Source organism: Phaseolus vulgaris, chromosome 3, assembly GCF_000499845.2.
Source record: "Phaseolus vulgaris cultivar G19833 chromosome 3, P. vulgaris v2.0, whole genome shotgun sequence".
NCBI lineage: Eukaryota > Viridiplantae > Streptophyta > Magnoliopsida > Fabales > Fabaceae > Phaseolus > Phaseolus vulgaris.
The window spans coordinates 28,975,591-28,989,404 of NC_023757.2; the positions used below are offsets into that span (position 1 = coordinate 28,975,591).

The window sequence follows — 13,814 nt, forward strand, 5'->3', positions numbered from 1 at the left end:
CTCTGTTTTCAAGCCATTTATTCAACCCTTTCAATCGGTTGTTTAAGAATGTCAAACGATTAGCTTCCTCATGTGTTTCTTTAAAAGCTTGAAGAAGTTGACTATAATTTTCAGCATTTAAAGAAGTACAAGAACTTACACTACTTGCATCATCTTCTTCCTTGGCCATCAAACACAGATTGGCTTCTTTTTTATTTTGCTTTCTTTTCCTTCTTGCTTGACTTCTTCTCCTTGCTCTCTTTATTTCATTGGTTCCCTCATGAGTTACTTCAAGTGTATCACACATCTCCTTAGCAGATCCACATTTTGAGACCCTGAAAAACTCATCAGAAATTAAGGCAGAGGTGATAATATTTTTTGCAATGCAATCAAACATTGCTCTTTTGTTTTCTACATCAGTCCATTGGGACCAAGGCTTTTCAATAAAAACATCATCCTTTTCAAACTTAGGAATAAAATTGCATCCCATATTCCTCTATCAAGAGATTCAACAAAGATCTCCATACGTACCTTCCAAAATTGGTAATTGAAACCACAAAATAAATGTTGTCTGTTTATTGATGCACCCTCCCCAAAGGGTAATTTTTCAGCCATAAGAAAAATATTTTTAGGATCAAACTTGAGTATTTTTCAAGTACCAAGCTCTTGATGTCAATTGTTAGAATATTTGACCTTAACAAGAGGGGGTGAATTATTTAAAGAGGGTTTTCGCAAACTTTTAAGTCAAGAATGAAATTACTTCGAGAAACAAATGATAAGGAATTCAGTTTGCCAAAACAATAAGCAAAAACAACAACACCAAAAAAAACAATCGATTGTTTCGCAGAAACAATCGGTTGTTTATACCAGTTTGCAAATATCAAAACTGAATTTAAAGAGATTAAGGATAGAGAGAATGTACACAGATGTTTATACTAGTTCACTCTAAACCCAGAGCTACATCCAGTCTTCTTAGAAACCACTAAGGAATACCACTAAGCAATCAAGCCTAGATCACTTACAACACAACCAAGAAAGTGACCTTGATCCCCTCAAGACACACACTTCTCTTGGTCAACACACCAACACTAAGAATGTTGATCTTGATCCTCTCAAGAACACACAGCACTTCTCAGCAAACACACAAAGATTCTTTCAACAGATACAAGGATTACACTTTTTACAAAAACAAATCTGAAATCAATACAAGAGAAAATCCTATCTCACACTCTTTGATCAAACTCAATCTCTAAGCAATCTCAACTCTTTCAAAATCAGAGAGTTCTCAAAATCATAGAAAAACCCAAATCTTTTTTCTATTTGTAAAACAAAGTTGTTTGTTATCAAATCTTAACAAACTTTTCATTCCATTTAAAGATTGGTCAAAGCATTAAAAACTGGAGCGTAAACAGTTAGAAAAACATTTAATGCTCAGTCAAAGCACAAAACAGTTTTCTGTTATGGTACCAAAACAAACAATCGGTTGTTTCCACGAATCAATCGGTTGTTTTGGTTTTGAAAGCAAGTCAACCATAAAAACAGTTTTCAACCTTTTCTAAAAACACCTAAGTATAAAACAATCGGTTGTTTCGACAAAACAACAGGTTGTTTTTCACTTAGCTTGAAAAACAATTTTCTTTTAAAAAGATTGAGAATGCCTATGCTTTGGATTCAATCAAGAGTGGATTACATATACAATCTACCCCAGATCCTATCTAAGACAGCTCAGCAACAGCAAGCACAGCCTAGCCTTCAACATCCTTCAAAGGGGTTTGGATTCTTCAAAGCTTGAACACCACTTGGTTCAACAAGTCAATGAAGAATCACAGAGAAAGAAACTAAGGAAAGCAAAGCACAAAGTTGTTTTAGTTGATTTCCGGAAAATCAACCGGTTGTTTTTGCGATTCAACCGGTTGTTTTTATCAGCAGTTAATTAAAACAACTTAAAACAGATATATGTGAGATTAGGGAAAGAGAGAGTCACACAAATAGATTTATACTAGTTCACTCTTACACCAAGAGCTACATCTAGTCCCCAGAAACCACTAGGTAATTCACTAAGCAATCAAAACCAGATTACAAACACCACACACCAAAGTAGTGACCTTGAACCCCTCAAGAAACACACTACCTTTGCCAAACCACACCAAGAGTGTTGATCTTGAACACCTCAAGAACACAACACTCCTTGGCAACACAAATACAGAAATAGAGTAATCAAGAAAGAAGAGAATAAAATACACCTTGGTATTTCAAAGCTTAAAGTTCAGAATACAACCCAATCCTATTCCACACACTTAAGAATGATCCAAAGCTCTTTCAAATCTTGGAAAAAATGTTTTTAATAAACTTTTTTTCTTACTTCAAGATTAAGAGCGTAAAACCACCTTTATATGGACCAACCAAGTGGTCAAAAACATTTAATAAAGGAGTCAAGGTAGTTAGGATCATTTATAACATATTAAAAGCACTTAACAGAATTTTGTTAAGGTTTTCAGAAAAACAATCGATTGTTTTGTCGAAATAATCGGTTGAATTGACTTGACAGCAAAGTCAAGCTTTTCAAAACCTTTTCAAAAACTACTAAGATAAAACAACCTGTTGTTTCGAAATTTCAACCTGTTGAAATTTCAACAGCTTTTTATAAAACCCATCTTTTCAAAAGGTTAAAGATTCAAATGAACTTGGATCATCTTAAGGAGTGAATTAACTAGTTTCAAACAACTAGACAACACACACACGCCCAATAGCAAGGTCTTCAAGCTTTCCTCTTGGATTTGGAGACATCAAAGCATCTTGTTCAACAATCTTGCACCCACTTTTTAACACTTCGGTTCTAGAAAATAAAGAAATACCCTATCTTGTCCAACACTACGTTTTGAAGGGTTTTTTTATTGGTTATTTCTTTCCGCATCTCCATAATATATTCTAGATTACAAAATCCAGAAGGTATTTTCGAATCTAGAAATACTTTCCAAGTTCTATAATCCGAAAATACCTTCCAGATTTCATAATTCAGAATGTATTTTTTTTAAAGAAATTCCTTATGGATTATATAATCCAAATGGTATTTCCAACCAGATTCTACAATGTTGACTTTTCTGGATCACCCATTCTGAAATTAAAAGCATCAATAAAATAAAGGTTATTTTTGGTATTTTAAAAAGTATGGTGTGCCATAAAAAACTATGAAAGTGCTAGAAGAAACAACCTGTTTTGTTTAATGGAAGTTATGAATGAATGTCTTTAAACAAATTACATATGGGCTTGAAAAGCCATTAGAATAGCGGCTTGACTTGTGAAATCAGTAAAATCTCATAATGAAAATGGGTGTTTTTTCCTGCATCCGTATATTTTTTAAAATACCAAAATTAGCTTTGACATTTTTATTTGAAAATACATTGTTATGGAGTTTAGAGATTTTCAAAAATGGGGCTCCGCAACATCTATGGATTGGTGGATCCAAAATGCATTTTTCGACTTATGGGATTGACATATTCAAAATGCATTTTTTGACTTATGGATTGGTGGATCCGAAATATATTTTTTGACTTATGGATTGGTGGATCCGAAATGCATTTTTACTTATGGATTGGTGGGTCTGGAATGTATTTTTTTACAGATAAGTTGGTGGATCCAGATTTGTTGACTTATGGATTGGTAGATCCAGAATACATTTTTTTATTTATGGTTATGGTTTTCAATAATTTGTAAAAGTATGGACAATACCAAAGGATTTGTTAAAGTTCACTATTAGTCAATTTTAAGATTCATTGAAAACCATAAACATAAACATTCCGTGATCCATTTCATGTCAACTCTTATTTGTTATCAAAAGGCCTACTTTACAAACAAAGGGAAGATCCAATCGCTAAAGCTTAGTCTACATATGTAGTTATGAGATTATAATCAAATTCATAAATCAATAAGTTGTCAACCATGACTCATCCACTAAATTGTAAAATATTGAAGGGGTGCAAGAAGAAACACCCAACGTATAATATTCAAGTGGATGGGTCATTGTTGACTGCTTATGAAGCCCATTTGGATGATGTGTGTGTATATCCATAGACCACGACATGGACGATGATGAGTATTTATATCTTTTATGTTTTTAGTTGTAGTTTTATTTTGTAATTTGACGAAGCTACACTTTGTTTACATTATTACTTTTAAGGCTAATGGAATTAGTTCTTATATGATCATGAGTGAATTTGTTCTTTCGTATTTATAATAGTCACAATGTATGTTTACATATTCATTTATGAATTCAATTACAACCTCATATACATATGAAGACCAAACTTTGACGATTGGATAAAAATGTTTATGTTTTCCAATGACTCCTAAAATTGATTAATAGTGAAGTTCAACAAATCCTTCAATATTATTCATCTACAAATTAACATCTTACCATAAAATTGCAACAAATTATTGAAAACCACAACCAATTATCAAAAGTCAAAAAATGCATTCCAAATGCACCATAAGTTAAAAATGCATTCCGAATCCACTAAGCATTCTAGATTCACTAATCCATAAGTCAAAAAATACATTCTGGATCTATCAATCCATAAATGAAAAAAAATGCATTCTAGATTCACCAATCCATAGTTGTTTCAGAAAGCTCTAAACCCCATAACGGTACCTTTTCAAATAAAAATGACAAGGCTAGTATGTTTTTTAAAAATGTAGGAGAGTGGGGAAGAAAAATGTAGAGGTGCAGAAAGAAAAACCCTCAAAAATTGACTCCTTTAGAGCATATATCGACCTCTTCGGAACATCTTCACTGGATACCCAATTGTAACCCTCGACAAATATCTAGGCCCTTGTTAGACATTTGCTGTGGATGTATCTAGTTCTACAGTAACTTTCTCAACCTCCTTAGAACATCTACATTTCTAGTTGTAGGAACTCGACTAATATCTCACCCATTTTGAAACATTTGCACAGGATGTATCCGAGGAAGAGATCTAATTATATCTTGCGAGATAAGTTACCAAGATAAAAGCCAATCATATTGAACATTGCATCTTAGAAAGTACCGAGATAAAAGCCAATCATACCGACCATAATAAAAAAGGAAAATCTACAGACAATCGAATGCGGTTTACGATCATCAAATAAACACCTATAATAACTTGAATTTTAGCCCTACACACCTGTTTGACGTAAAGATTGGATTGTGAACACTGAGGTTTGAGGCCTTTAGGCTAACCTTCATCCCATAGTTCATTCACTTGTCGGGCTCAAAACTAGACAACTATGTAGTTCGAAATCACACTAAGATGTCTCCTACAATTCAGATAACCCAACTAAATAGTTTGAGTTTAAATCTCCTTTAACATTTGAAAAGAAAGACAAAAACAACAAGCTTAAATGGGGGCTCTAATCATGGGTAATTTTTAGACGACTTCTTTGATAAGAACAAAGAGAAAGATAAGTTTGATTTGGGAAGCGGGGTGGGGGAGCATTTAAAAATAAAGCTCAACAAAAAGAGGGAACAGAACAGTATACAGATGTACAAAAATTCTAGTTAGAGAGATAAATCTGAGAAGCAAGAGCAACCATCCAATTGTTCATTTCTTCTTTCACAACCAATAGCATCATCAGGGTTTCAGTATGAGAATATCAGCAATGTAGCACGTTACCCGACCTGACAATCAGTCATTTCTTCTCTTATTGCTGCTGCCACTAGAATTCTGCTCAGTAAGCATTTTTATAACGTTTACTAATGCTCGCAAACGATCCCTTACGCCAAGACCATAAAGCGCTTCAACAAGTGACTCCTGAAATTCGAAGCCATTCTCTGCAAGGGGATACTGTGACAGACAAAAGGCCCATTAAAGTTTCTATTCACAGTAAAGTAACAAATACTACCTCATTTCCATATATTTAGATGTTTTAGCCGCCTTCCTTTTCTTTTTTATCACAAACAATTGATGTTTTACAATATGAGTCTAATTATTAATTTTTTTTCTCAATTATACTGTACAATAGTTGAGATTACGAATTTGTAATATAATTTATTACTATTTAATGGGATATTTAGCTATTTGCTTCCATTAAATATTTCTTAATCTGTGAGCATTAACCTTCAACATCTAAAGATACGGAAAGGAGATAGTAGTATGTTATGACAAAAAGTGTTCCTGACTCACCTGAATAGGCTTAGGTATCTTGGTTTTAACAAATGGCCACCATCTATCTTCAACAACTGCTTTAACAAGACAACAAGCTCGCAAACCTTCTACACCACCAAATCGTCCAAATCCACTGTGTTTCACACCCCCAAATGGAAGGGACTGCAAAATTATAATGCATAATTACTTCAGTGAAAATTGAATGATAACCTAGGCTGAGTTAAACAGGTTATCCACTTTCGATTTCTATTTTCCACCAGGTAATCATTTGTAATTTATTAACTTTATTTATCAATCTTCCTTTGCATTTTTAATATCAAACATGTTATTGTGTTTATACATCTTCTTTGCAAACCAAATACTTCCAATATAGAAGCAAAATACGGAAGTTTTAGGGCTATCATTTTAATTTAAATTTTGGGAATAAAAACAGTTACTTGCTGGTTGTTTAAAGTTCAAATGGGTAAATTGCCAAAATTAGAACTTGAAGGGGTAATTGGCAAAAGTTAAAAGTTGATCCTTCTACTCGCATAATGATGAACTTGGTTCTCAAACTAAAAAAAAAAATCAAGTTTAATCCTTCTTAACTTCAAAAAACATGATGAATTCTTGGAGAGAAGACTAAATTCACATGTTATTTTTAAGTTTGAGAACCAGATTCATCTATATGAAAGTATAAGGACCTTGACCACATTTAACCAAAAGGTATTGAAACTAAAAACACAATTTTCCCAAATAAAAATGGCATATCCTTCTCTTAAACATGTATCTTTACATGATTCGAAACTACACATGATGCCACACACGTTATTTCCTACACAAGTAGGTCATAACAAAATGGATGTAACAGGAAATTTTGCAACAGCAAATACATATTATTTTCTCATAATATAAAGTGATAAGCTGATTAACACGCCTGTGAAATTTCTCTGCCTTTTTATGTTCTTACCTTTTGAACTAAAATCCAGTACTAGGTTGTTGAGCCTAATTGTATGAATCAACCATTTCAAACCTTGCTTATACTAACTTCCTTGTTAGCCCTCAGGTGTAGCTTATTTTTTCATCTTCTTAGCACACACTTGCACAGTAATCTATCTCTCCTAACCTAAATAAGTGGCTTAATAATATTTGCCAGAGCTTCTCTAATATAATTCTCATGATCAGAGAAATTGTGCAGTCAGCCTACTTGTTGAATGATCACGAGATCAACACATACTAAACTAGAAGTTAATAAGCAACATAGACAAGATAAATCATATCATTGCAGAAATTTACCTGACACATGTATGTTGATGCAAAATCATTAACTGCAGCTACCCCAGCATGTATCTGGGAAGCTATCTCTCTCGCACGACTCTGATTGCCTGAGAAAACAGCACAGCCGAGCCCATACTTTGAGTCATTTGCAAGCTTGACAACCTCCTCATCAGAGCTGAATTTCATTATCGGCATGATTGGTCCAAATACCTAGTTAAGCAATGAATTTCACCGATGAATTTGGTAAGCAGTTGCTGAAGGAGACAATATAGAAGGGGAATTCTTGAATGTAAATGTGTAAATGCGATGCATGCATATTACGGGATGAGTACCTAAATTTAATAAAATCTCAAATGGTTGCAGTCTAGGTATGGAATGTATGGGTACCTAATCAGTAATTCTAGCAATTAGATACAACAATAGTAATAACGCTTCTTGTACTTGATGGCTCACATTGTCATTGAGTTGCACTAATATAGTATTATGTAGCAAAACCAGTGTAATTGTGAAAAAAAAAAAATTGGAGTAACTGACTGTAATTAGATGATGAAAATCGTGCCAATGTGAAGTAGAAAAGATGGCCAGTTTCGTTACCTCTTCTTGCATCAATCTCATTGAGTGGTTCACATTCACAATCACAGTAGGGGGAAAATATTGATCAACTGCGTCTTCACCTATATTTCCAAGACTCCCACGGGCAACAATCTCGGCTCCTTTGTCTATAGCATCATTTAATAGGCCATCAAGTTTTTCAGAATGCTCATGCATGCATAAAGCTCCCATATCATACTTTCCAGCAAGCGGTGGGCCCTGTAAGAAATCAATAACGAACAAATTAAATAAAAATATTGACTTCTTTATACTCTACTTCTACAACAGAATATTCCTCAATAACCAATTAGCACCAAGCTCTTATTTTATTGAGGAATGTTAAAGCACTCTGAATGAACATAAATTTCTAATTCTTTTGCCGCTACTCTCAAACAGTATATAATCATGAAATCCAGATTTCAGCACTTTCTCTTTCAAGGGAAAATATCATCTCAGAAGAGAATTGGAGTATGCCAGTGATGCTATTTAAATTTAATTTGTTCATCACTAAAAATTCTATTTCATTGCTATACATCAACAATTCACAGATACAATTTATTTTGAAGAGTTCCAAATACACAGAACACACACATAATGCTAACATTTTTTTTCGAAGGTTTATGCATCAAATGGATGCTTGGGGTTGTACTGATAAAGAAGAGGAGAAATGGGAGAAACAAAAGACATGCAGAAGTTCAACAAAAAATAGAGGACAAATGCAATGTATTCTGAATCAAATAGATGACTATTTCTCATAGTTTTTGGCAATGAACGAGAACAGAAACAGCAGATGTATAAACACTATGATAGATTTCTGATAAGAGCAAACTAGTGGCAATGAGGTGCAAACATAAATGATTTTATGCGTCAGAAGCCCATTGTGAAAGTTACAGAGAGTAAAGAATTATTTTATCAACGACCTTTTATTAAAAACACTTACAGCTGTAACAGACTTCACAATTTTAGTGACTTTACTGACAAAAGAAGAATAAATTTCCCTGTGGACATATAATCGCTCTGCCCCAGCACAGTTCTGTCCACTTGACTGAAGAACAGCCCTGACAGCAATTTGTGCGACCTATATTCAGCCAATCAAAGCCTGTTAAAACTAAGGTACTCAAGAATGGAGATCTCATGAAGCTTTTATGATTAATAATCACATCCAAGCTTTGGGGAATCTGAACAGGTAGAAATTATTCATACATGATCTAGATCAACATCTTCACAGACAATAAATGCATCTTTCCCACCAAGCTCCAGTGTCACTGGTATAAGTGTGTTGGCAGCATTGTTCATTATCTGCATAAAAAGCCAAAGCGTATTAACATAGCACAATTCATGTGAAATAGGATGCCATCATAAACAATGAATGGAATGATTGAAGTAATAAATTATGACACAATTCTAGGTGAGAACACATTCAACTGACCAGAAGAATCATACCATCTTACCAACACCAGGCGATCCAACAAATATGACTTTATCAACAGAAGATACTAATGCTTCTCCTGTTTCAGCAAACCTGGAAGAAGGTCCAATCAGTGCCATGGATGATAAAAACAACCAAAGAACAGAAAGGAAAAAAGAATGATAAGACAAATGGCCATACCCTGTTATCACCTCAACAAGGTCCTCTGGAGCTCCTATGGCAGCTAGGGCTGATTGGATGATCCGGAAGTAAAAGCATCCAGACCAACTTGCATGTTCTGATATCTACAATGAGAAGCATATAATTTTCAGTCAAATTGAAAAAACATAAAAGCGATTTATACAGTTAAATACCCATTCTCCTGAAAGCTCAAGAGAGTAGTAGGCGGAAGCTCAAAAATGGTTTCGTGTCTCTGACTCTAGCATGATCCTTGTGCAATAGCCTTTTCGGGCTTAATGCATAGATAGTGCACAGCCCATATTAAACCCTAAACTTGTGCATAGATAATGCATAGATAGTGCAATAGCCTTGTGCTGAAATTCAGATTAATTTTATTAGCAGAAACTATATCAATCTTTTAAATGGTTATTAGGTGCACGTTCATCATAAGTTTTATATCTCAAGAGTGAGTATTGCACAATGCAAGATATTTTCATTTTTTAATATATTTTTACCAAGGAATATAACCTAATTGCCATTAAGTACAAATGTAAGCAATGTATAAAACAACATAGTACACACACAGCATGAAGAATAATTGTGGATAGGTAGATAACAATATAGTTTATACCTTAATAACAATACCATTTCCAGAAAAAATTGCCGCCAGCATAGGATTAAAAATATTGTGGAAAGGATAATTCCATGAAACAATTGCGCCAATAACACCAAGGGGATGAAACTCTACTTTAGCTCTTTTATGGAGCATTGATCTCCCGGAAGACCTACAAAGATTTTTATTTATCAAACGCTGGAGAAAAAAAAAAGAAAGTGATTGTGGAAGTGACTTTAGATAATTTTCTATTATATAGTAGAGATATTAAATGAATGTATAAGGAAGAAATTATCACTTTTTTTTATAAAACAATGGATGTCTTATAAGTTATAAGGCTTAATTTTGGTGTAAGAAAGGCACAGGGAGAACCGAAAATATAATGAGACAGATAATACATGATTATCAGTTTAAGGAAAGAAACAAGTTAACTACTGGCAAAAGAAGGTACCGATATTCAGGCTTTAACCACTGCTCACCCTCTGACAGTAGCCAATTGATCTTCTCACAAGTTGTCATTATTTCTCCTAAAGAGGCATCTACCATTGTCTTTCCAGTATCTCGGGAAGATATTCTAATGAAAGAACATAAACTAGAGTATGTTATCAACATTCTTATGCAATGACCACCATGTACATCTACTACAAAATGAATTAAGATTACGATAATAAAAACAGTGTATGGTTACGAAAGATTCATATATTTCCTAAAATGTCACAAAAGTGATACAGAAGTTTATACCACAAAAGGTTCCAAGCAGTGTAAATAGAATATAAAATTTCCCCCACAACCATGGAAAAACAAGAGCTCTTACTCGCATATAAGTGCTTGATGTTTAATTATATACTTCAAAAGTATACGCAAAAATAAGCGTCTTTGCTTGAAGCTGGACTTTGCCCACATTTTCTGTGCCTTCCTTACTTTTGCCACTCGATCCTTGACCTATCCATTAATGCAAAATCAGTTATAGTTAATCTGGCAATGTTTTACTTGCAAAAAATTTACTTAAAAACTAGGAACCATATTTGAAGGTGCATGCTCTGCAATAACTGGTATTCACATCAATATTGTCATCTTAGTTGATCTGGATGCCTTGTCATTAATGTTTCCATATGTATAATGACCAATATGAATGCTAATGGTAAATCATTTTTAAAACAAGTGCAAACATTCATAAACAAGAAAAAAATGAATGGAAACAAAATATGTCAACATCAGGAAAATTTGTGACAACAAAGATATAAAAGGAATAACATAAAACTTGTACCTCAACTAGACAACAAAATGAACAATCAGCAATCACATTAAAACTGACCAACGATGTGCTAATGCCAATCACCAACAATTCGGCTTCCCACTCAAATGGTGTTAATATTCTGGTAAATATTATTGTAAAGAAGAAATATTCTTTTTGGACCGTGCTGTCATTATTGCACACGCACTCCAGCGCTGCTCTAGTTTAGTATAAAATTTTATCCAGAAGGCAGAATATATGATCAGACAGATTTTCTTCAGCACAACTAGCATATTTCTTGCATGGAAATGATGTCCTAGTAGATTTCGACTGTGCTTGAAACCAGTTTGCACCACTTTAAATGGAAGATTGCTTGAATTGAAAACTAAATGTTCTTCCAAGTCTATGATGAGATAAGATGTGTATATCAGTACTGCAACGCAATACACACACACATATATAACTCATAATACATAATAAATATATAATTGCAATTATGCAAGTTCAAATTAGGAACATACTTCCAGGACAACACTAAACTAAACAAAAAGTTTGAATCATTGTCATCGTTAATCACTTCGTATTGTCTACATATAGGAACAGTATCAATCTCATTCCTTTCTTGAAATCATTCCTAAAGAGGACAAATTTCTAATATTTTGGTTCATCAAGGGACAATGATGATTTTTATTACTGCACATGCTTCTATATTTCATATACAACTAAAGTGGATTTTCATAACTTTTGTTAAAAGACTTGTATGCTTCACATATGCTGTTAAAGGCTTGGATACTTCACATATGTGTATTGGTCAAGTATCCAGGAGTATCAATATCAATATAGGATACGTTATGGATACAAATACTTTAAGCAAACTAAACTATTGGTGCTTCATAGTTCCTTATCAAACGATTACGAGCTTCGGCAATATAGACAAATACTCACTGACCTCATCATGCGTCAATGCAGGAACGTATCCCAAATATTTCATAGTTGCTGGCTCATAGCACTGAACTATCTTCCCTGATTGCTGCGACGTTCCCCTCGGAGGTACCTGGATTTGAAACAACGACAAATCCCAGCGATTGTGAAAAATAAACGCAATACTTTACCATGCAACAATTAGCAAGATTCTTTCCATCATATACAATGTGTACCAAAGCAGAGAGAGAGAGACTCACATATATGAAACTATTCTCCTGCATCAGGTTTCCATCGTCCAGTACTGCAATTATCACAATTTCAGCGTCACAACACAACATCGTATGTATGAATGTATAGATAGATAGATAGATAGATAGATAGATATAGTGATAGAGTACCATCGGAAGTGTCAACGTCGATGGAAGGAACCTTAGGAGGAATGAGCATGAGAAGGAACCTACAGATACCGTAAGCTAAGGCTAAAACGAGCAATGGCCACCAAAACGCCATTGGAAATTTGGAAATTCAATACGAAATGGAAATTCGCAGATTCAATCGGATGAAAACCAGCAACACCTAGGGCTTGGAGTTGGATCGATGCTCACTAACTTGAAGATTGTGCAGAGTGTTTTTACAGGACAGCGCTCTCACTCAGTCAGTCAGTGAAAGTGTAAGCGTTGTGAAGATGGTGACGATGACATTGATATTAACGATAACGATCTTTATGAGCAAATGGCACGAAATGAGGGAAAAGGAAACCAGATTCCATTCGTAGCGTGATGCGTCTTGTCGTTATTAATGTACTTTACTTCTCTGCTGGGTCTCCTCCATCATCTCTCTCTGCATTCTTTATCTTCCTTTCTCAAGGAAGGAGCGATTAAATTAAATCCAGGAAAAAAAATAGAAAAAGAAAATAAATAGTAGGTATCTTGTAATATTTTTAGTAAAATGAGGTTAAGAAGAGACCTAACCAACAAATTCCCTGTCTCTCTCGATCCCAGGACCCGCGTGGCTGTGCTGGATGAATCAACTCTGAACTTATCAGTACCAAACTGTCTTTTTCTCTTAAATTATTATTATTATTATTATTATTATTATTATTATTATTATAAATTTATTTGATCCGAGAATAAATCTTTAATGATATTATATAAAATATAAATTGGTAAATAAAGCTCTAATTTAAATTAAAGTATGACACAAATTATACCACATATTACCTTATGTAAGTTTTTTCTTATAAGAAACTGTTCTACTTAATGAGTTATTTCTTATAAAAAGTTATTAATAGTTCATTGCATTCCATTATCATTGAATACTTTAATTTTTTCATTTTTTTTAAAATATTATTCTATTTTTAAATTTTATAAAAGAAATTACTTAATGTAGTTGTTTTTACCGAAAATGATTTGAAAGTGCAACTTGGTGGGAACTGGATGTTCCTCACGTAACGAGCTCTCAGTTGGTCTCTAATGTGAAAGGAAA

The 13,814-nt window shown here is 33.8% G+C and overlaps 1 protein-coding gene across 4 annotated transcripts; it reads right to left on the reverse strand.

Annotated features, from left to right (window-relative positions):
• Positions 1-5,371: 5,371 nt before the first annotated feature.
• Positions 5,372-13,369, reverse strand: LOC137807007 (aldehyde dehydrogenase 22A1). Of its 4 annotated transcripts, none has more exons than XM_068607419.1 (15): positions 13,296-13,369; positions 12,728-13,182; positions 12,587-12,630; positions 12,355-12,459; positions 10,986-11,113; positions 10,623-10,745; positions 10,190-10,343; positions 9,580-9,683; positions 9,414-9,492; positions 9,174-9,269; positions 8,911-9,048; positions 7,974-8,189; positions 7,398-7,589; positions 6,141-6,284; positions 5,372-5,801 (listed from the first exon to the last, which is right to left on the reverse strand). In XM_068607419.1, exons 2-15 carry the CDS (start codon positions 12,837-12,839, stop codon positions 5,643-5,645), a joined length of 1,794 nt encoding a protein of 597 aa, XP_068463520.1. In that variant the 5' UTR covers positions 12,840-13,182; positions 13,296-13,369; the 3' UTR covers positions 5,372-5,642. The 4 variants fall into 4 exon arrangements, with proteins under 4 accessions (XP_068463520.1, XP_068463518.1, XP_068463519.1 ...); XM_068607417.1 differs by having other exon boundaries at positions 12,728-13,186; positions 13,296-13,367; XM_068607418.1 differs by having other exon boundaries at positions 12,728-13,186; positions 13,301-13,343.
• Between the last annotated feature and the right edge of the window lie 445 nt (positions 13,370-13,814).